The 20832-nt window shown below is 35.6% G+C and overlaps 3 protein-coding genes across 8 annotated transcripts; 1 reads left to right on the forward strand and 2 right to left on the reverse strand.

Annotated features, from left to right (window-relative positions):
* Window positions 1-726: 726 nt before the first annotated feature.
* Window positions 727-9140, reverse strand: LOC105199726 (tyrosine-protein phosphatase non-receptor type 7). Of its 5 annotated transcripts, none has more exons than XM_026139541.2 (8): window positions 8846-9139; window positions 5710-5905; window positions 5399-5576; window positions 5011-5226; window positions 4512-4916; window positions 4093-4388; window positions 3541-3750; window positions 727-3472 (listed from the first exon to the last, which is right to left on the reverse strand). In XM_026139541.2, exons 2-8 carry the CDS (start codon window positions 5730-5732, stop codon window positions 3361-3363), a joined length of 1440 nt encoding a protein of 479 aa, XP_025995326.1. In that variant the 5' UTR covers window positions 5733-5905; window positions 8846-9139; the 3' UTR covers window positions 727-3360. The 5 variants fall into 5 exon arrangements, with proteins under 5 accessions (XP_025995326.1, XP_039313690.1, XP_011165238.1 ...); XM_039457756.1 differs by lacking the exon at window positions 8846-9139 and adding an exon at window positions 7915-8811; XM_011166936.3 differs by lacking the exon at window positions 8846-9139 and adding an exon at window positions 6453-7771.
* Window positions 9141-13732: 4592 nt separating this feature from the next.
* Window positions 13733-16502, forward strand: LOC105199725 (sorbitol dehydrogenase). Its single transcript, XM_011166935.3, has 5 exons — window positions 13733-13979; window positions 14865-15122; window positions 15566-15803; window positions 15881-16059; window positions 16127-16502. The coding sequence occupies exons 1-5, from the start codon at window positions 13839-13841 to the stop codon at window positions 16328-16330; spliced, it is 1020 nt and encodes a 339-aa protein (XP_011165237.1). The 5' UTR covers window positions 13733-13838; the 3' UTR covers window positions 16331-16502.
* Window positions 16400-20590, reverse strand: LOC105199724 (lachesin). Of its 2 annotated transcripts, XM_011166934.3 has the most exons (6): window positions 20266-20588; window positions 19768-20009; window positions 19427-19683; window positions 18943-19346; window positions 18515-18632; window positions 16400-17964 (listed from the first exon to the last, which is right to left on the reverse strand). In XM_011166934.3, the coding sequence occupies exons 1-6, from the start codon at window positions 20306-20308 to the stop codon at window positions 17943-17945; spliced, it is 1086 nt and encodes a 361-aa protein (XP_011165236.1). In that variant the 5' UTR covers window positions 20309-20588; the 3' UTR covers window positions 16400-17942. The 2 variants fall into 2 exon arrangements, with proteins under 2 accessions (XP_011165236.1, XP_025995328.1); XM_026139543.2 differs by lacking the exon at window positions 18515-18632 and having other exon boundaries at window positions 20266-20590.
* Between the last annotated feature and the right edge of the window lie 242 nt (window positions 20591-20832).

Consider the following 20832-nt stretch of genomic DNA (forward strand, 5'->3'; position numbering starts at 1 on the left):
CACGCGAGTGCGAAAGTGTAACGCTTTTCATCGAGTAAAATGGCTACACCTGCGGGAAGACGAAACGCCGACGATGGAACAAGTGCCGATCGACGACGGCGATTCTCAGCGATATCGATGGGTCTGGAGCCTCTGTCGACAACTTCGTATCGGTGAGTGCGATGTACGGTAATACGAAACCATTAAACCATATAATTATTTCCAAGTGATAACGCACTTTAAGACCATGCTACAAAATAGCGTAAAACAGTAATTGGTTAAGTAAAGTAAGGCGCAGTTACTTGTTTATTTTTATCAACGTTTTTTTCTTATTCTTAAAACCTAGAAAAAGATAAAAAGAAAGTTGAACTGAGATAGAAAAACTAATTTGCATTGGTAGAAATAGACATATATTTGCACCTTACGGCTACGTTTATCTATACTAGAATGACCTTTATTACATTCTCAAATTATTTTCGGACAGGTCTTTTCGAAACAACCTTTTTTTCCAAAATAAAATGTGCCACAATGGCAATGTATGCATCAAACGCATCGTTCCTATGTTTAACAAGACGATACGATTAACTAGTTGCAAATTTCTATTGTTTAATTATTTCAAGATTTATGCTTGATTTTACTACAGTAGTATTTATTTTTAATGCATCATAAATTTAATTGCACCAGTAAACTAGGAAAATTATGAAAAGGTGCCGTGATGCAGAAATTTAATACATCAAGTAACATATCTATGCGTGGACACTATAAACATTTATTACATATAAGTACAATTGAACACCAAGGGGTTTCTAAATTATTGTTATTACTTTTGTCATTTATCATTGTTACAGTATTATTGTTATCGTTTATTATCCATTGCCTATTAATACATTTATACCAAGTCATTTTTGCGACTCTTTGCGTGTTCATAAATAATATACTTTGTCTGTCTTAAACAAATACATATTCTCTTAAATATACACACCTCTCTCTCTCTCTCTCTCTCTCTCTCTCTCTCTCTCTCTCTCTGTACAATCTATGTACACATAGTATGCACACACATGTATACTCTATACGCGCGTTTACATAAATGTACATACGTTTTTCGAGGTATGAAATCAACACGAACGAATAATAAGCGATAAGCGATAATTATGCGTATATCGATAAATTCATTAATTTCATTTACTAGCACACGTACGAAACTGCTCTCTACGTCTTTGTATGCGCGCAAAAGTCAAATACATCTCGTATCATTTAACTTTTAACTGTTAAATTTTCCTTTATCTAGACTAAGTCGAGATGGTCAAACTCCTCGACCATGCAAAACGAGTTAATCACTAACACCTCAAAATACACGTAATACAGGTATACGCCATGAATTTCGATACTATTCGGGCTGATTCTATCGAGAACTTTAGTATGTATATCGATTATTACTCTACTGTTTATTATAAATAGTCTAAAAAGTATTAGCAGCCAAAAAAGATCCTTTGTATTTAATCAATTAACAAAACGATAACTTTGTAATGATCGTTTATTGTCATGCAAATTTGCGATAATAATTCAAATTCAAATTGATTTGAATCTCTCATGTATTAATCCACTCGTGTATTAAAATCGAAAAATGTATTAGATTTTAATCAATTGGATATTAATTTTCATTTAAATTATCATCATTTGAAACATTAACATTTACACATTTCCAAAGTTAAATTTACATTTTCGAATTTTACGTAACTATTGACTGATATTGTATAATATTCAAATTCTTTTTTCATACACTTTTTATTATTCAAATGAATAAAACAGATTTATTTTTATATAAAACACAACGCGAAAATTACATTATAAATTATTTCTTCGTTATATACTCTTTTAGAATAAATATGAATTTATTTCTATAACTTGTAAAGATCTGTTATTATTAAGTTAAATTACAATATAAATAATTGTTATATCAAAACAGTCTCAATTTGATAAATAAACGAGTAAACTTGTCAGAGTGAGCGAATATACTTGTATATTTCCTGAGAATATGATTCAATTGAGAATATTGGACTTTTGCTTGGATTTATACCGATATATTCGCTTTAACAATAACGTTACACGCGGCTCGTATTTCTCTATCAAATTGACTCTTATTCAGATTTTTTTTTATCAAACCATTGTCTCTTTTCTTTTTAAATCATATTGTACTATTCGTGTTCAGTCTTAGTCAGCTAAATAAAAACAAAAATTGTTAAGGGTATTTTAAAATCATAGGAACTAAAAATACAAGACAATGTCTAGTTTTGGGTCCCATAAATTAGTAATTGTTTTAACAATTATTCACCTGTGTTGTGTGTGTGTGTGTGTGTGTGTGTGTGTGTGTGTGTGTGTGTGTGTGTGTGTGTGTGTGTGCCGGTGCGTTTGTATGTATACATGTACAGGGTGAGGCAATAACACCTTGAATATCTTTGAAGATAAATAGTTATTGCCTCACCTTGTGCGTGTGTATATGTATATACATGTACATATGTACACACGTACACACACGCACATATAATTTCACATTTAGCTCACATTTAACATTATATACATTAAAGTAATTACGATTAACTTTAGCTCTTACACGCTGGAACAGTTTAGTAAATTTTGTCATGTTTCTACTCCAACGTGATGCGTGACAATAGCAAAGATGACAATACGATACATATGTATATACATCGTATTAGTGTATCAGTTACATTATTACAGTCGCGAAACCGTTTCTATACATTTCTGTATATTTGAAATTTTATTGGAACTTATTGACTATTTCCTAATACACGAGGAATTTGTGGATAATTAAATCCAAAGTTTAGCGATCTCTTTAGATATAAATTTTATGATACGAATCGCGAATATATTATCGCCGTATTTATAGATTATTTCTAATTTGTAACTTATATAAAATAATATAACCTTGATCTTTAAGCGTACGTGCCGCACGATTTACGTCGCGCGTTATTATATATAAACATAAATACTCTTTTCATTAAGCTATTTATGATACCTCAGTTTTAAAAAGCACCTGCTTAGAAAATGCACTCCGACGGTGAACCCTTTCTTTTTTTTTTACTCTTTGAGCTCTGTGATTGATATCAATTGTCAACGATTTGTCATGGCAGTAGAAAATGGCAGCTTGTTAAACGAGTTTCAACTCGTTCGAATATTGAGATAAATATGAGAGCGTCGGTTCACAGACTACATTGAGATTCGTTAAAAATTTATATTTTTTTCGGTAAGCATATGTAGCCCTGCGCGAAGTGACATTCTCTTAGGCAATAATAAAGCCCCGTTTCATCATAAAAGAAAAAGCGAAAGAAATTCCTATTTCGATATAGCGATACATCGATCCATTCAAACGCTCGAAGTCGACGGCTTGCTGTCTAACGTCTGCTCGAAAAGATTAAGTGCTCTATGAATAAATTCATATTGTTCAGCCGTTTGTACCATCCCTCCCCTGTCGTATCTAAAATATTAAAAGTATTTGTATTTCTACACGTATTGGCGTGAAATTAGGCGTAAGACACGTCTTACCTCATCTGGCACAAAATACCCAGTACATCGACATTTTCCTCTCTCATAAGTTGATTCATCCCTATTCCTATCGCTATAAAACAGCCAGTTCGTCCTATACCCGCGCTGCAGTGGACGACCACTGGTTTTGGTAAAGCGTTTACCTCTGCGGCCATACTAACGAGCGCATCTGCAGTTTGAGGTACAGCATGGTCCGGCCATGAATCATACCTGTTGATATACAATTGATTTACAATTTAATACACAAACATTTTGTAATATACCTATTGTTAGTAAATATAATAGAGTGGAGTTTCACAGGAATGAGGCTTGTCGAAAATTATTAAATTGATTACATTTTTGGTTTTATCGCACTTATCAGCTGCGTTTTAAAGTTTGCAAAAACTGCCAGTTTAAGGGAACTTGTAAATGTATATAAATTTACCTAGGAGATTATTATTAAGCAGCAAGATTCTCTTTCCTGACCTTGGCCACACAGCGTAGTTAATTGAAATGTGACGATAAACGTTAAAATGGTTAAAATGATTTGAAAATGAATAGCGCAATAATTACCAATAGTGCTGCAAATGTCTTCTTTCTCCTTCGTGTCGAATCTCCATAGTTCTGACGGTATATCCGTTTCTCGTATCGGTATAGTTAACGATAATTGTGAAAGGTCCAGCTTGCATGCGATTATTTACGTCAAAGGGAAAATACGCTTCGCACTTTGGTTTGGACGCTTCGTACAGCCTAGTTATCATGACGATTGCAGGAACTTTTTCTGTCCAGATCATCTTCCAGAAATCTGCTATCGTGTTGGCTAATGGTCCCTGTGTCGCGATGTATCTAGCATTTTCGCCGTCGTATCCCTGTAAATTTGTTTTCTACTGTAGCTCTTTCCATTATTTTGCCCAATTTGGCTGACAATGAGAAACGATGTTTACACTGTACATGTATATTTTTACAATAACAGAGAATTAGTATTCACATACTCGGATGTAGTTGGCGTTTATGTAACCGGCGAGCGGATCGTCGGAAGAATCTGGCAGAATTACTCTTGTTTGTAGATTGGGCAAAACGGAGCTGTATCGATTCTTCACTCCCGAGCCACAAACGTCCACCTTTTCCGGTAGATTCAGTGGCACCTCCCAAAATTCTTTGTGTAACGTTGCCGTACTTTCAACAACTTTTTTTAATTGTGCTCTCGACAATACGTTTCCCGCACTTAGCAAAAACTCTTCCGTTGTACATTCTCGGGTAGGAGTAACCATATGTGGCGGACTTTCGGGAGCTGGTGCCAATTCTATGGTTAAACTTGTACTCGAACCGCGTCTTTCCAACAATCCCTTTGCTTTTATACGTATCGCTTCCGGTTTACGTTCGGGCGTTGCCAAAGACTTGAACGTCGAATACCAAGGTTATTTCCAATATAATGATTTAATAATTGTATGTGGGTGTGCGTATGCAAATTATAGATGAAAGTTGTCTTACCTCGGGTAAAGAGGTTTGAGGAATTGGTCGTACCGGATACTTGGGTGCAGATTGCTTCGCGAATGCTTCGTGAACCCATTTAGCTTCCATGGGTTCTTTAGCATCTTTAGTTGACTTGTCTGGCTGACAAATGGCACCTTCCTCGACCAGACCGTGCCGATCGCCATTTTCGTTATCTTTTTCACGCGACATTTGTTTTCGCAGCCATAACAAGATCTGTTGAAAGATTTGAAATTATTATTATACTCTCCTAGTATACGAATGATTCAATGTTAGATAAATTTTACAAATCTATCAAGCTTTTCAAATAGTCACTTGTTTTTAAAAAAGAAAGAGTACGAGTTTTCTATATTTTCTATATCGTTAAGTAAAGAAATATGATGCTTACTAGGAATGTAAAAAGAATAGTGCCAGCGATTGCACAAAGCGCTACAAAGTAAGGCAAATGCCAATCTAGCCATGATAGAGTTGTCCTGGAATGTACTTCCTTGTCCGTCTGACTATTGAGTTGGGCCACTTGGAGATCCATTCCAGCATCATCCAGTCCTGTCACGGACTGCCGGATTCTGTATTAAAAATACTTTGAGATAAAGAGAATAAATCTATTAAGATATTAATAGATATTTCGTGAAACACATTACCGGGATATACACATATTACAACTGGTACTGTGAATTTTTACACGCACGTAAGCATTACCTGTGATGGGATCTCGTAGGCATTCCCTTCGCAGAGGGCAATAAGGAGATTGGCACTAGTGTATCCTTATGCCACTTTTGTTCAGTGATTAGATAAAATTTTTCCAGAGGACTTATATTATCGCTATTGTTGATTGTTGCATCATAATAATTAACATCATTTGCATGATGATGAATCAAGGAAACACTTGTACCATCTATAATAAAAATAATAATAAAATTGCACACACGGTGATATAACTAGAAGCTTTACGATATTGTGAAACATGGTAAATACTCTATATAACATTTTCTCGTGTGTTATTTTGACAAAATGACAAAAATTTCACGTGTAATCTTAGCAGCGATGAAAGAAACGAGTTATTCTGCATTGTGAACAATAAGTAAAAGTATAACTCTTTAATTCTGATAAACATTTTAATAAAGAGAGAATTGTTAAATGAATGCAGAGAGACAGACGCAACGGAAAATGGGATAGAAACGCGAACAGATGTAAAATCGTCCATTAGTCATTTGTCAGCCATTAATTGCAGTACGCGAACATACGGATGACACGCACGCACGCACGACTATTCGCGTCATACACTATCCCGAAGTCGGAGCATCGTGAATAAATCACATCCTGTTTTCTCGTTGATGTAATAATAGCGAGCGGATATGCAATGTTTGCAAGCGAATAAGCGAGCGAGCGAGCGAACTAGCGAATGAGAAAAATTACTATTCACACTGATGTTTGATCGATACCTTTCGTCAACAGCACATTCGACAATATTGCGAGCAGCGTACGATTGACGTGTGATTTACGGGCACGATGCTCCGAGAATGAGGGTCGTGTGTACGACGATACGGCCATATTGCGGTAGAATCGAAACGAAACCAGGCAAACTCCTTGTCGGAACTAGCAGAGAGACGAGAAAGAGAGAGAGAGAGAGAGAGAGAGAGAGAGAGAGAGAGAGACGCTCCGTTTCATATGCCTTGACCTGGAGCTATACGGTTCTATTCATAGTGCTTCGCGATCGTCTCGTTCTCTCCCTCGCTCGTATAGTACGTTGAGACTGTTGGGAGTAAGCAACGGCCAATCGGAACGGCGACGGCGACGGCCCTCGTCGACCCATTGGCGCCGGCCAACCGCCGCGTGAATGTAAACGCTTGCATCGTGTTATTCACGGGTGGGTGGGAGTTGGCGTGAATGAAAGCGGAGCACGTGCGATTAATGACAGTAATGTCGCTGCTCGCATTCGTGAACGCATTCGTTTTTACGTTTACCCTAGCGAAGTTTACCCTTGCTCAACTCTCCTTACTTCTTCGAATAGCTCGAATTTGGCGAAACGAAGCCTTAGCTAGCTTTACATCGATTTTACCTTAATGAAAAGAAACGAGAAGCGAATCGTTATCCTCCCCTCCCCCCTCCCCCTACAAAGTTGCCTTCAATGAACACATTTCTTTCTCAACTCGCCGCAATATCGTGGGTAATCCATTTTAATCTCTCTACTCGTTTATCCAAAACCATTGCTCGGAAAGACTTACTTTTAATTAAGATATTACCTTCCATGTGAAATATTCCTTTTGACAACTAGTTTCAGGGATAATCGCGTGGGAAGATCAAAGTGGGTCATCCGATATATCGCTTACTATTTTCGAGCATCTGGCAAATTGGCTCGTATAAATGGAAATTACCGTATAAATAATAGATCGCCTAATGAAATAGCATCTTTGCATCGATTCATGCTCGTACTAGATGAACAATCAATATATATATACACACACACACACACACACACACACACACTTTTTATCGTTGTCTTTCACAAGTTGTCCATGTTTTTTGAATATATTTTTTTATTTCTCATTATTTAAGATTTATTGACTAAGGTTCAAATATTCTTTCGCAATTTTTCCCTTGATCTCAATGATAATAAAACATAGCCACGAATATCTTCTCAAACGTCTTACGTACGTATATTTCTCAAGAATATAACGATGATTCACGAAACCGGATGTCCATACTTGCCGTTTACGCTTGCTTAAACATCATATATTCGTTCCGTTACAAATTCATATTATTTGCATTTTATCTTTATATTTCTCTTTAACATCTTTTTAACTTGTGTAATAAAAACACATTTGTATAAATTTCCAATTTGATATTGTTTTGACACTTTTTTTTTTTACAAACAAACAACGAAATTCGATGGTTTTTACTTACCGGCTATAGTACGATAACGGCAATCGGCGATCATTGTTGTAGTAGGTAAAAATCAATAAGCACACCGGAACTGAATGTTCGGCTTCACGTGTCTCGATTTCACACGAGAAATATAAATAAACTGCTTCGTCTTCGTTTCGAGATAAAGAAGAGTGTATTTTACGACTCGTCAGAAATGAAAAATGACTCTCAAATGTCTCCGTCTAATTAAACAAAAAAAGGACAAAACGAAAAAGAGACTCGATCTCAATCGCTGCTCAATCAAGCTGACGCATTTGTAAATGACACACGGAAATAAATAGGTATACTTTCTAAACACAAACGTTAAGATCTAGTATACGGCAACGCAGATTAACGTGTTCCCCCCAAGCGACGAAAAAGTAACGAATGTCAGAGCAGCCCCTCACGCTGCCAACTGACTCGATCCCCATTCATCCTTCCATAGCTTACGAGTTTTCGTAGAGCGCACGCACCCAGAGATACATATACGTGCTTGCGTAAAATTGCGTTTACGACGATTGGTCGAAGATGGGGAAACTCGAATGTTTATGGACGAGTGGACATTTAATTATTTTTTTAACGATCAAGTGACGTGAACGTTTTTTTGGTAAGTCGACATCTGTATACGAATCTGTTAACGAATATTCAACGAATAATCATAAAAGATAATAATCGTCAAATCGAATACGCAATCGTGGCTTTTGCGAGAAAAAAAGCCGATTCGAGTTAAGAGATAAGATTTAGAGATCTATCTGCACGCAGTGCGTCATCTGCTGCATAATAATATTGCGCAAAAGACAAAAGTGTCTAGTGAAACCTGTGAAACGCTTTTGAAGATAGACGATAAGACGTCGAAACTCGAAACTCGAAACACGTAGACATGCACAACGCAGCACACTCGCATTCGCGTGCGTACGTAGACGATATATACCTTGCCGAAGCGAGTGAGAAGATCCTTTTCCTCCTTTCGAGGTAGTCTGTCACGTCTCGTTAAGACGTTGCTGTCGCGACCGACGCCGACGCCGACGGCAATGACGGCATCACCCTGCGGCGCACATCGTGGTGGACGATAAAATACGATACGTAGCTCCGCAGATAAATTGCGCGACTGCGTCGGATCGGACTCGCGTCGAACGCATCTGAATGGCGTCTGAACGGATTGCAAAATGACGGCCAACTGCATTCACCTCTTTCGCGCTGACCGCGAAGGGGATAGAGGGTGGCGCGAGGGGGATAGAGTGCAGCAGACGCGCGCATTCGTGACACGGATACGATTCACCGAGCGAGCCACCCTTCCCTCTGTAACGATACGTGGCCTCGCCCCTTGTACTCCTTGTGCACCATACGCTATACACCCCTCCAACCGTAATACAAGTACGGTTACACTTTTTCAACTTTTGCAACAACCTCGAACAATCAATCCCAATTGCCCGAATAATTGATTCAATTCTTCTTCAATTCTTTCCCCTCTTCAACTTTTGCAATGCGACTGCTGTAAATTTGTCTTTTGATCTTTCGATCTTTCGATCTTTCGATCTTTCGATCTTTCGATATCGAATGAAATTCACGTGTATCGCAATTATCGCAAACTTAAAGGACCAAATACCAAATGCCCTATTCTTAATTGCTTTCAACTCGTTTAATCATTGAATTCTCATTCAACGAGAAGCAATATTTTGCTAAGGGTGCCACGTAATCGCTACTGAAATAATCATCAAAGTTTCGTGTTTCCATTTCACCACGTGTGCATCAATCATCCTCTACTTGAACCAAGCGATATTTAATCTTTCCTCCACTATTATTTACGATATTTCCTACCTCTTGCTATTCGTTAAATTTTCCTTATCTTTATTTTTCTTCAAATCTTGGCTTTCCGCCAAATCGAAAAAGAAGACAAACAAAAAGGGAACAACAGAGCAGGATGGCAAGGTTAAGTAAGAGCAAAGAGGAGGGAGCGTTGAATGAGAACTTGCAGGTCGATGAGAGGGTGTAGAGAGAGGGAAACAAATCGGCCTTCGTAACACTCGGGAGGGTGAAGAAAGGATATAGAATGTAGGCTAGTCTCGTTGGCGAACAGCGTCCCCAATCGATACTCACGCAGCAAACTTGTACGCCCTCTCATTTTGTTAATCTTTCATTTTATTACATTTCGTTACGATTAACTAATAAATTACGTATTTAGGATGTAATTTCACAAACGAGCTAAAAAAAAGTAAAGAAAGAGAGAATCGAAACGCATTCACAATTTCTTACATTATGTTTGGCTGCAATTAATGAAAATAATTAGAATTGGACACGTGTATCTAACGTATCACGTAAGATGATACATGAACGTGATAATGACATTAATTTTGCGCACCTGTACACAGAAATCTGTAAATAAGATAGATACATGTAAAGTGTATTAAAAGTCGATTCTTTTCTAGTAAGAGAGAGAGAAATGGAGAAACGTTTAAACCTGTTAATAATTTTATTAATAAAATTATCAAATGTCTACCAATTTACTTTTAATTTGTATTATCTACTTTTAATATTTTTACTATTTACACACACGCACACATACAATCGTATCGATATGTTTGCGATGTGATAATAGTAAAGCAATTATTCGTGCAAGTTTATATAATCTAATTCAATGACTGCACACAAGAATAAAATTTGTTAATTACTTTAATCGACCGAGCCACACGTCATCCGTTTCCGGTGGAATACAGAGAGCTCGGTCTTTGTAATATTCCCAGAGATTTACTCCTTGTAAGAATCACAATTTTATGCAGTAATGTACCAAATGTCCATTTGTACCAAATTATACAGATAAATTGATATATATATATATATATATATATATATATATATATATATATATATATATGTATGTATGTATGTATGTATGTATTTATAAAATATATTTATAAAAATTTAGAGAGAAACAAAATGCTACAAACAAAGACATGAAAGGCGCTACTTTTTTGAGCGTTGCTTTTTCAAAATATTTTTTTAATTAATTCGTTTTACTGAAAAATAGATTCTTAAAACAAAATACCGCGAGGTGTTGAAATTTAAGATCGCAGATGGTTATATCATATTCGATTTCCGGTAGTTGGAGCTACAGGAAATAAAACAACCTTTGATATACACATGTTTTATTTAAGGAGATAGAATGATAATGAATGATTCATGGAAAAACTCGAAACACATGTAACCACGAGATTGAAGGAAAAAGAGATCGCCTACGCGAGTTTCGATTTACGCATTTAATGTATTTTTAACTTAACGGATTATTATGCTTCGTTAATTTTTTTACTACATTAATGAATGACTTACATCGTAATTAATATATTACAACAATGTCACTAAAATTAAATGATATTTTGTACATTATTTTTTAACAAGTGTTTCTTTGATAATTGTTTATCACAATTTTTCAATTTATAGCATTATACTATCTTCGTAACTGACAATGAGTCTAAAATTAAAATTCTATCCAAGATAAACTTTGCTCGATATAAATGAAGAGAATAAAGTTATTTATTCTATTAAAATTTAGTTTTCAAGAAACACACTTTTAATTATTTGTATTTCGACATTTTACTGTGTGAGAGAATGAAAAAGGTCTTTTATCTTTTTTGGGATATCCCGTGTTCATATATTTAAAAAAAGTTAAACTCGGAAGTTCTCATAGTAAGATTACCATATATCTGTACAATAGCAATTGTTATCACGATGAGATTTTTTCGCGTGGAATAGCGAAGAGAAATAAACGTGAATTACGAGTATCCACATATTCCACATCCTTTTGCTGGATAAAGAGAAACGTCAAAGCTGCGCATACGCAATGCGAATACCCGTACAACCTTCAATGGGCTGCCTACCCATTCGCATCCGCTCGCAGGGATTGAGCTCTTCCATTGAGCAACTTGGCTGCTTCCGCTTTCCGTTCATGCGTTTGTCTCCTCTTCTTCCCCCCCCCCTCCCCCTTTCCTTTTCCTTCTTTAGCTCGACGTTTTTTTTGTTTTTCTATTTTTTTCCGATCGTTTTTTCTCTCTTAGATGCGAGTGTTGGTACACGCTGCTCCGGCAGCGCGGTGGCAGCAGCGACCCGATTCGATGAACAATTATTACACAAAGAGCCCAGAATTTGGTATTCATCCATGTCGCAAATTGCTATTAATGTGCTTATCGGGGGGAGATATTGATCGAGTCCCGGTTTTTCAATGAACTGTACTGCCGTTGCTGGTGGCAGTACAAGGGACAAGGCGATACGCGACCCAGAGCCGTCCACGGCGACCTACTTTGAGGCTGTGACGTTGAACGGTCCATTCACCTTGCAGCTCGTTCAGAAATCAAAGCACGTGCTATCATTGGCTACTTATGAATACGCGACGGGACAATTTCTACAGAAAACCTCTCGAATGTACACGTGTACCGTGAAGTATTCAACGTTAAATATATCTACTCGCATTATTTTCTCACTCGGCATTCGAGAGAGATAGAGAAAGATAGAAATAAGACGTTTATTAAATTATTCTGCTCGTACCGTTGTTTTGTTTAAATGTCAATCCGTGGCTAACTAAAACGCGCGTTGATCGTTTCTCTTGTATCGTTAGGCAAACGCGACGAGGAGTGATGAATTTACCTGTTGAATAATTTTCAACTAAAACTTCACTAAAAAAGCGAAATTTTTTACAACACGTTGATGTTAAACGTATTCTTTAACCAAAGATTCCAAAGATAAAGATTCTTATTTTAAGAGCGATGACGTTAATGATGAAGCTATGATTATTATAGATTATTTATGATCCTAAATTGGATTATCGAGATATTTATATAACTATTCTTTCCATATTACACAATCAGCATGCTGTTGATCGCGTTATTTGTAAGAAGAGCAAATATATTGCTCTTATTGTAACTTGTAGCGTATTTTTTAGAGTGAAAAATCTCTTTTCGCGAAAAGATGAGCGTAGGGGGTTAGCTTGCCCTAGTAACCTAGTTTATCCCTGGGGGTTGAATAAACGGAGTTTCAAGCTAGATGACGTCATTCTCGACCCCATTTCCGGTTTCCCGGTGCAACCAGTTATCCAGCTGTGCCCCGTTGACCCGAAATTTCTCATGAATCGAAGGACATTCGTTCACAATGAGTCGATCTGCCGTGAATGAATTTGCCGCATCAGCATCATTGTTATCTCGAAACGAAGAAAAGAGCTCGCGCTTCGAGTGGTGAATTAATTCAATCACATATCTCGTACAGGTTAAGCAATTCTTTCATAATTCAAGTTTATACGATTATTTTCATTACGTTTGTTACAATTAACGACATGCGCAAAAACAATGCTAAAAGACTTTGAATTCTCTGAGAGATTTCAAACGCGCGAGATAACGCATATAACGATAGTCATAAATTAATAAATTATTGGCTCGCTGAATTATTTGCTCCTTCTCCCGACATTTCTTAATTCCACTTTGATCGAAATCTAAATCTGTTATGGCTTTTCCATTTTTAGGAGATCAAATCCGATGTAGAAGAGAAAATATTGTTGCATTCTGTGTTTCATTTTCAATATACTCATTTTCAATACTCTACAAGCCGATATTATTACAGTCCTGTTTTTATTTCCACATTTTCATATCTTTACAACGTTGCATTATAATTTATAAGTTTGCGACGTTGCTATAAGTTTCCACAAATAATTGTATCTTGCGTTTAAACAATTTTATTTTCGCTTTGATCTTCGTATAATTGTCCTGACCTTTAGATAATTGTCGAGTCGGCAATCGCTCTACACACGCATCAGTCTTGCGCAATCACTTGCGATTTGATAAGATATTAAGTGTCACCAACATATAAATGTCGCATGATGATGACTGGGTTTCTTAGTTTCTTCGAATAAAACGACTCGAGCAGATACAGATTGTGAATACGCAATGGAATATTTGAGCTTTAATTCGTCGAACAAGTCACTTACTTTGAAGAAACGAGATATTCTTCCTAAACCAGCGGCGAACGAAGTCCGAATTAAAGTCACGTATTCTGGAATTTGTGGAACGGATCTTCATATTTTGGAAGTATATCATTTTTACATTCTATCGTTTATATCGATATCATTTTTAGTATCGTGATTGTAGAACGTAAAACATTATAATGATTCCAAATAGTTATATTAAGTTATAGTAAAGTTTCTTAAACATAATTATTTTATTTTATCCTATTGCACCCAAAAAAATATTTTGCTGATGTAGCTAGACTTTCCCGCTATTTTTTGCTAAAAAGAATTATTTGTCACATATAACGTTTAACGATATCTTCTAGAAAATTTAGGTCTCATGAGTGTAAGATTGGCTTTAACATGATTAGGTGCCACAGACGGTGCTTTCTAAGTTCCACAACCAATTCAGATATAAATTCTATCTCTATTATTTAGATTGGTTAAATAACAAACATATGCGACATCACAAATCACAATTTGCTAATCATTTATCTACATTTTAGTTTAATTTTTTGCAGTCAAAAAATTGTGGCTGTACCTACTTGCAAGACTATTTTTTTGAGTGTACCTTTTCGATCAGCCATGATATCTCTTATTCGCAGAAAATATAATTTATGTTACAAAAATATTTTATTATAAATTACAAAAGTTACAGATAAAATTTATAAGACACAAGTTTTATTATTTAAATTATTCGAAAATTATAGGAAACTATTTAAAACTAGCAGAGAAAATATTTATGTTTTTAGTTACACACACACACACACACACAAACACAATTAATCTGAAAGCTGTTTGTTTCATTATAGTCCGATAATTGAACTTTTATAATTTGAACTAACGTAATCCGTGATAAAAAAAAGAATTAAAATTTCCTCGATTGCCTCGTATCACGATATCGACTAGCACACAAGTACACACGCCGATGTTACATGCTTCGATCTAAAAATAACGCATCTTTTAGGGAAGTTTTCCTTGTAAAGAGGATGGGCCTCTGACTCTTGGACATGAGTTTGTAGGTACTATCGATGAACTTGGATCGGAGGTAACCATCTTTAAAATTGGTCAACGTGTCGCTGTCGATCCTAACAGGGGATGCAACATATGCCATCACTGTCACAATGCAAATTATCATTTTTGTAAGCACGGTGGTATAAATAATACCATTGGTATTTTCAAAGATGGTGGATGGGCTACGCACGCGCTTGTCCCAGAAACACAGGTACGCGATACATACGGAATGCCCCAAAAAGCCCAGATATGTAACGATGAATTTTTCGCCCATTTAGCATTGATTTTTTTCTTAGCAAAAATATCTAAGCACTAATAATTTTCGTGATATAAATAAATGAGAGAAAAGTTTCTCGCATGTTAAATTAAAAAAAACCGAATACAAATAACAAATTGTTAATAAAATTTTTATTTAAGGCTGCAACACAATGAAAATTAAAATTAAAATCAAAAATTGTGATAATGATTTTGCTTAATTTTTACTTTTATTGAAAAGTCAACTCTAAATTAACAAAGAGATACATTCGTCATCTTTTTGAGATATTTTGTACATTTTGTAATTGTCCATTTTAATTATTCTACATCTTGTTTAAACTATATTCTCGCATTGTGATATCCGTATTATTTGCATGATATTGTCGATATTTACAATAGGTATATTTAATTCCGGATGAAATTGAAATGCACCAAGCAGTACTGAGTGAGCCGTTGTCGTGCATGGCTCACGGTTGGGACAAAATCAATCCTGTAACCGTAGGAAACAAGGTTCTTGTAGTAGGCGCCGGTATCATAGGTTTATTGTGGGCCTCTTTGTTTCATTTGCATGGTCTCAGAAAGACTGTCACTATCAGTGAACCGCAACAAAAACGAAAAGATCTTGCCTCCAATCTTGGTAATGTAGATAATATTAAAAATTTGGAGAAAACTCTTTCTAACAGCCCTATATATATATATTTATCATGTAAATAGGTCTTGATTATAAAGTTAAATATCCGACGGAATTGAAAGAGGAGTTTGATTTAGCTGTGGATTGTAGCGGCAATGCTCCAGCCATGGAATTGGCCATGTCTTTGTTAGGTCACGGTGGTCGCTTGTGCGTATTCGGTGTCGCTAATCCAAAAGCGAAACTATCGATTGAACCATTTCAGGTAAATCTATCGAGAATGTGATAGAGTTTGTGACAGTCTTTTACTCAAAATTCCAATTATTATGCAGATTTACAAAAAGGAGTTGAGCATCATAGGCGTGATTATAAACCCCTACAGTTTTTCCAAAGGATTAGCTTTGGTGCAATCAATGTCAGAAGAATATCTTGATTACAATAAATTGGGAATCAAGATATTTTCCTTGTCCCAATATAAAGAAGCTCTCGATGCGCTGAAGAAAGGAGACATAAGCAAGGCTGTTTTCAAATTGTGAAAGTTTATATATTATTTTATTCATATATGTATATATAATATAATATATAACGAGAAAAGACAAAAATACTTTCTTTTTATAAAATTTTATTGCTTGTTCCATACATAAATTTGGTTGAATATGTAAATGCATGGAGTTTGAAGTAATAAAATGCGATATGACACTACTGAAATGAATATCTGTATAAAACTTGATCGCTGATATTATATAGCCATGATATATATCTGACAATACACAATTGTTTACAACGTAGATAGAGATACTACAATTATTACAAGTATTACGAGTATGTATATATCATGATATCGAGTTTCAAATACAAATAACGATATTAGCAGGTATAAAATTGGAAACTTGTAAAGACGATATAAAAAACTTGCTGAGATTCTTTTGTATCCAAATTCCCTCTTTCTACTTTCTCTTATCAGATTATACAACACCTATATGATACGCCTTGTTAAAAGATACATCGCGATTATAAATGTGCAATAAGTAGAAATATGTACGTGCTTGATAAGACGCATAAAGTGTTATATTACATACGTACAAGTAATATACGTAATGTGTTCTGTAATGCGTTTTGCTTACCTTATACACATGTATAATTTTACTTCTAACATAAATTACATTTTTTTATATCACGAACAAGGCACTAACATCAACATTGTTTTCTTTGTTCATGACATTCCAAAATCTTTCGTTAACAGGATAGCTATATAATTCTACAAATCTGTATTGTCGATTTGTAACTACTAACTATAAGTAAGATAATAATGTAGTGTGTTTTGTAATATCATTACTTTTTACTTGTTCGTTTATCGTCGTTTATCAGTTGTATCGAAGTCAAGAAATTTTCATTATGCTGTTTATTAACGCCGCCGCATTACATACTACGTGGTGTGTCATCATAAATGTGTACTGGAATGTTAGTTATTTATATCTTTCCAACATTTGTATATCGTTGGGGTCTATATTCGCAAGAGTACATGAATTACTTTTTCTAGTAATTAAAATGCCAACAAGTATCATATTAGCGTGATAAATTTATGAGAATCACATCGTGTCCCTTTTCTCTGGAACATCCTATCAGACTGCATTCTCCGTTAGATTTAATATCATTTAAATAAAGTTAAAATTTCGATGTAAAAATTGAGCGGCGTAATTACGCGTACCAAGAGAAAGGGGTCAATAATAAAAATTTAAAAAAATATTAAAAAAAAACACCAATAAATTGAATATAAAGATTCCAATATAAAATTTGCATATAAATACATATACCTATATATACATATAAAAAGTTTATTCTAAAAATAAAGGTACTGTAAAAAATTGAATTTGTAAATAATGATACTAAATTTCTATCAACAACTGCATTGTGGTGACTCGACTCGTCACGATATGCGCGTTTTTCATTAATGATAAATTCTGTTGTAAATAACTATAAAAATAATTGCATGATACAAATATAGAAAGTAAGTTAGTAAAACAGTAATTGAGGCCTTTACAGTTTTGGTTTTACAGCGTTATTACAACAACAATAAAGCTGATGATTGCATAGAGCCATTTTAAGAAGTCACATTGATTCGCCGCTGCCCATTGAAGGCCCGGATAGTTAATATTTGGCGTAGAAATTTCTGTAAATATCACAAACATATGCATAAATACAGAGTGTCCCAGCTTTTTCCTTATATACTTCAACAACAGTGTGTTGTATGAACACAGAAATAAAAAAAATATTACCTAACACAGATCCGAAAATGCAGTATTAAAAGGTTTATATTTTACCCAATTTTGCACTTAACAAATGCCATCCACCCAAATGTCACAGTATAAACTTGACATCAATGTAATATTAATTTTATCATCGTAGGAATTTCACTTAACCCCTGCAGTTGCGTTGATGTATTATCTTGATTTTGTAAAATGACTTTTGTTTGATAAACTTGAGTTTCTTACATATTCCACAGTTTTGATATAAGTAATTAAACATTTTTGGACCTATGTTTATACAATATTTTTTTTATTTCTATTCACAGAACATTTATTAAAATTGATTGAGAAAATCTCGTACAGATAGCCTGTTTAAAGATAAACATAGAAACCCATTTAGGATCTACAATCGAATGCTCGATATCTGAATAACTATCAACATTACTGCAAGAATACGTATAAAACATGACTTACCTCATTGTCATTGAAATTAATATAACTAGAACTACCAAAGGTCCAGAAGAAATTGGAACTACACCGGTTCCATAATGAGCCTGACCACAAGCTGGCGGGCAAACGGGAATAATGGTTTCTGCGCAAACAAAAGAAGGAACGAATCTAATACATGCTATCTACGGAAATAAAAATCGACTTTGCTAAGGAAAGAAAAGATGTAAAAAATATACATGTTTATATAAATTGAAGATAAAAATTCATAGCGCTAAGATTACTGATGAAAATGCATTATCATGCCACAGTCAACATATCGATGAAAAGTTTTTCCATCTAATACACTTAATTGTTTCAACTATATAGACATTCTCTACAGTTGACATACAATATAGAAAAATACAAAGTTGAAAGTTATCTCTTTTCACAATATATATTGTGAATTCTCTTACCAAAAAGCTCGACTTTCGTTTCGGCAGTGCCTAATTTGTTGGCTGCGCGGCATAGGTATTCTCCGTATTGTCGCTTTTCTATGGTAATAACTCGAATCGTTGTATCAGTATATTCATCCGCGGTCGCAAAGTGTGATATGCTGTAATGCTGATTATTTGACAACTGTATGTCGTCTTTGAGCCAGATAATAGCTGGCGGAGGATACGCTTCCACGTGGCACTCCAAATCCATATCGTACTGCAAAGCTTGTCCGAGTCGAGGTCTAGGCGCTGTAATTACGGGGGCGAATTCAACTTCCACATTAATATTACGTCTGGCACCGCGTCCAACGCCATTCTCAGCGATGCAGTAATACGTTCCGCGATCCTCTTTGCGTATGGAAGATATTTTTAACGTGGTACCACTGCAATATTTTCAGATTATTTCAAATATTCTCGATTTAAGAGTACTTGGATAAATAAAGATTTATTTTCGTTATCGTACCGATAGATCGATCCTCCAGTGGGTAAAATAGCATTGTTTTCTCTACGCCACGATATCCTGGGTGTCGGATAACCATTTGCATAGCATTCCAGTAGGACGGGTTGTCCCTCGCTGACTACCAGAGATTGGGTCGAGTTGTCGCTAATTATCGGTGGTCTACGGACTTGTAATTCCACTTCTGCGCTTATAAGATTGTTTACAGATATTTGTATTCTACATTGATAGAATCCAGCGTCTGTTTCTTGTATATCTTTAATCTAAAATTTAGTCATATTAATCTCACGTTGTTAATCAACGTCTAAACAACACTGCGCACTTTTTATGATATTCTGAAATCTTACTTGCAAGTTGTAAGTAGTAGACGCTGTATCATACTTGAGAGCAAATCTACTGTCTCTAATTATCAAAGCAGTGCCGGTGGAAAGTGCCACTTGCTCGTGTACACTTTCTTTATTAACTTTTATCCACAAGACTGGATATTCCTGTGCATACTGAACGGAGCAAAGTAGTTCTACCGTTTCACCGATATCTTTAATTTGTTCCTGTGATATGTAAGATATCGTCGGCGTACGTTGAGCCGCAACTGTAACAACGTATAAATCATGTAAATATATCTTTGCCGCGTGCCAGCTACAAGCTGAAAAGCTGAAAAGCTGAAAAGCTGAAAAGCTGAATGGCCAAGCTGCGTGACTCACTGTGTATCGTCAGTAATTAACAAAAGAGAATTTTTCAGTTGTAAAATAAATATGGCGCTACTAATACGAAAAACAATCGTATTCGCTCACGATCGTCACGCACGTAATGTGCGTGCGAAATTTACGTTTAGCAAATGTTCTTACCCGTTTGTAGAAACACGCATATCAAGGCTAGAATAGCACGCATTATGACACACCCAGTACAGTACTCGAGTCTGAAACCGGAGCCCGGAGTGTTTAGCTTCTCTCTGCGATGCCTTTGCTGCTCTCGTTCTCGAACATAGAATTCTTCCTCCTTTCCTTTAAATTCAAACGAACGTTCGACTGTCGCGAACAACGCGACTGGCACAAAGAAACGCGCACAAATCTCTCTCTCTCTACACTGCGTCTACACTGCGGTCTGCGAAGCGTCAGCAGACGGGTACAGGTGTCTGTTGACTGCTGTTGATCGAGCACGAGCGTTGTAAATATGGCGAATGATGCTACGTCTTGAGTCAAGTGAGAGACGAAATCTCATTTTATTATTAATTCGAATTTCTATCGCGATTATCGATCTACCTAAATTCATTTCAAATCACGACTGATAATTACGAAATTTTTATTTATTGATTTAACGTTTTACAAATAATCTCCATATATTATTAACGCAATTCGATCATTCTCGCGATAGATTTGAACGTTTGAATATTCATTCAAATTTAAGCGTTAAAA

Source organism: Solenopsis invicta, chromosome 15 (assembly GCF_016802725.1).
Source record: "Solenopsis invicta isolate M01_SB chromosome 15, UNIL_Sinv_3.0, whole genome shotgun sequence".
NCBI lineage: Eukaryota > Metazoa > Arthropoda > Insecta > Hymenoptera > Formicidae > Solenopsis > Solenopsis invicta.

What these genes read in the sequence shown, in the direction of transcription:
- LOC105199726 (XM_011166936.3), bottom strand. Translation starts at nt 6,561, where the DNA reads ATGGCCGTATCGTCGTACACACGACCCTCATTCTCGGAGCATCGTGCC. An exon ending in CTATTCTTTTTACATTCCTA is followed by an intron (nt 5,227 to 5,398) that starts GTAAGCATCATA and finishes ATCTTTCAACAG; the next exon opens with ATCTTGTTATGGCTGCGAAA. An exon ending in AGACATTTGCAGCACTATTG is followed by an intron (nt 3,751 to 4,092) that starts GTAATTATTGCG and finishes GTATATCAACAG; the next exon opens with GTATGATTCATGGCCGGACC.
- LOC105199724 (XM_011166934.3), bottom strand. Translation starts at nt 20,308, where the DNA reads ATGCGTGCTATTCTAGCCTTGATATGCGTGTTTCTACAAACGG. An exon ending in ACTGGAGGATCGATCTATCG is followed by an intron (nt 19,347 to 19,426) that starts GTACGATAACGA and finishes AAAATATTGCAG; the next exon opens with TGGTACCACGTTAAAAATAT. An exon ending in TTAATTTCAATGACAATGAG is followed by an intron (nt 17,965 to 18,514) that starts GTAAGTCATGTT and finishes TGATATTTACAG; the next exon opens with AAATTTCTACGCCAAATATT.
- LOC105199725 (XM_011166935.3), top strand. Translation starts at nt 13,839, where the DNA reads ATGGAATATTTGAGCTTTAATTCGTCGAACAAGTCACTTACTTTGAAG. An exon ending in CGCTTGTCCCAGAAACACAG is followed by an intron (nt 15,123 to 15,565) that starts GTACGCGATACA and finishes TATTTACAATAG; the next exon opens with GTATATTTAATTCCGGATGA. An exon ending in AGATCTTGCCTCCAATCTTG is followed by an intron (nt 15,804 to 15,880) that starts GTAATGTAGATA and finishes TCATGTAAATAG; the next exon opens with GTCTTGATTATAAAGTTAAA.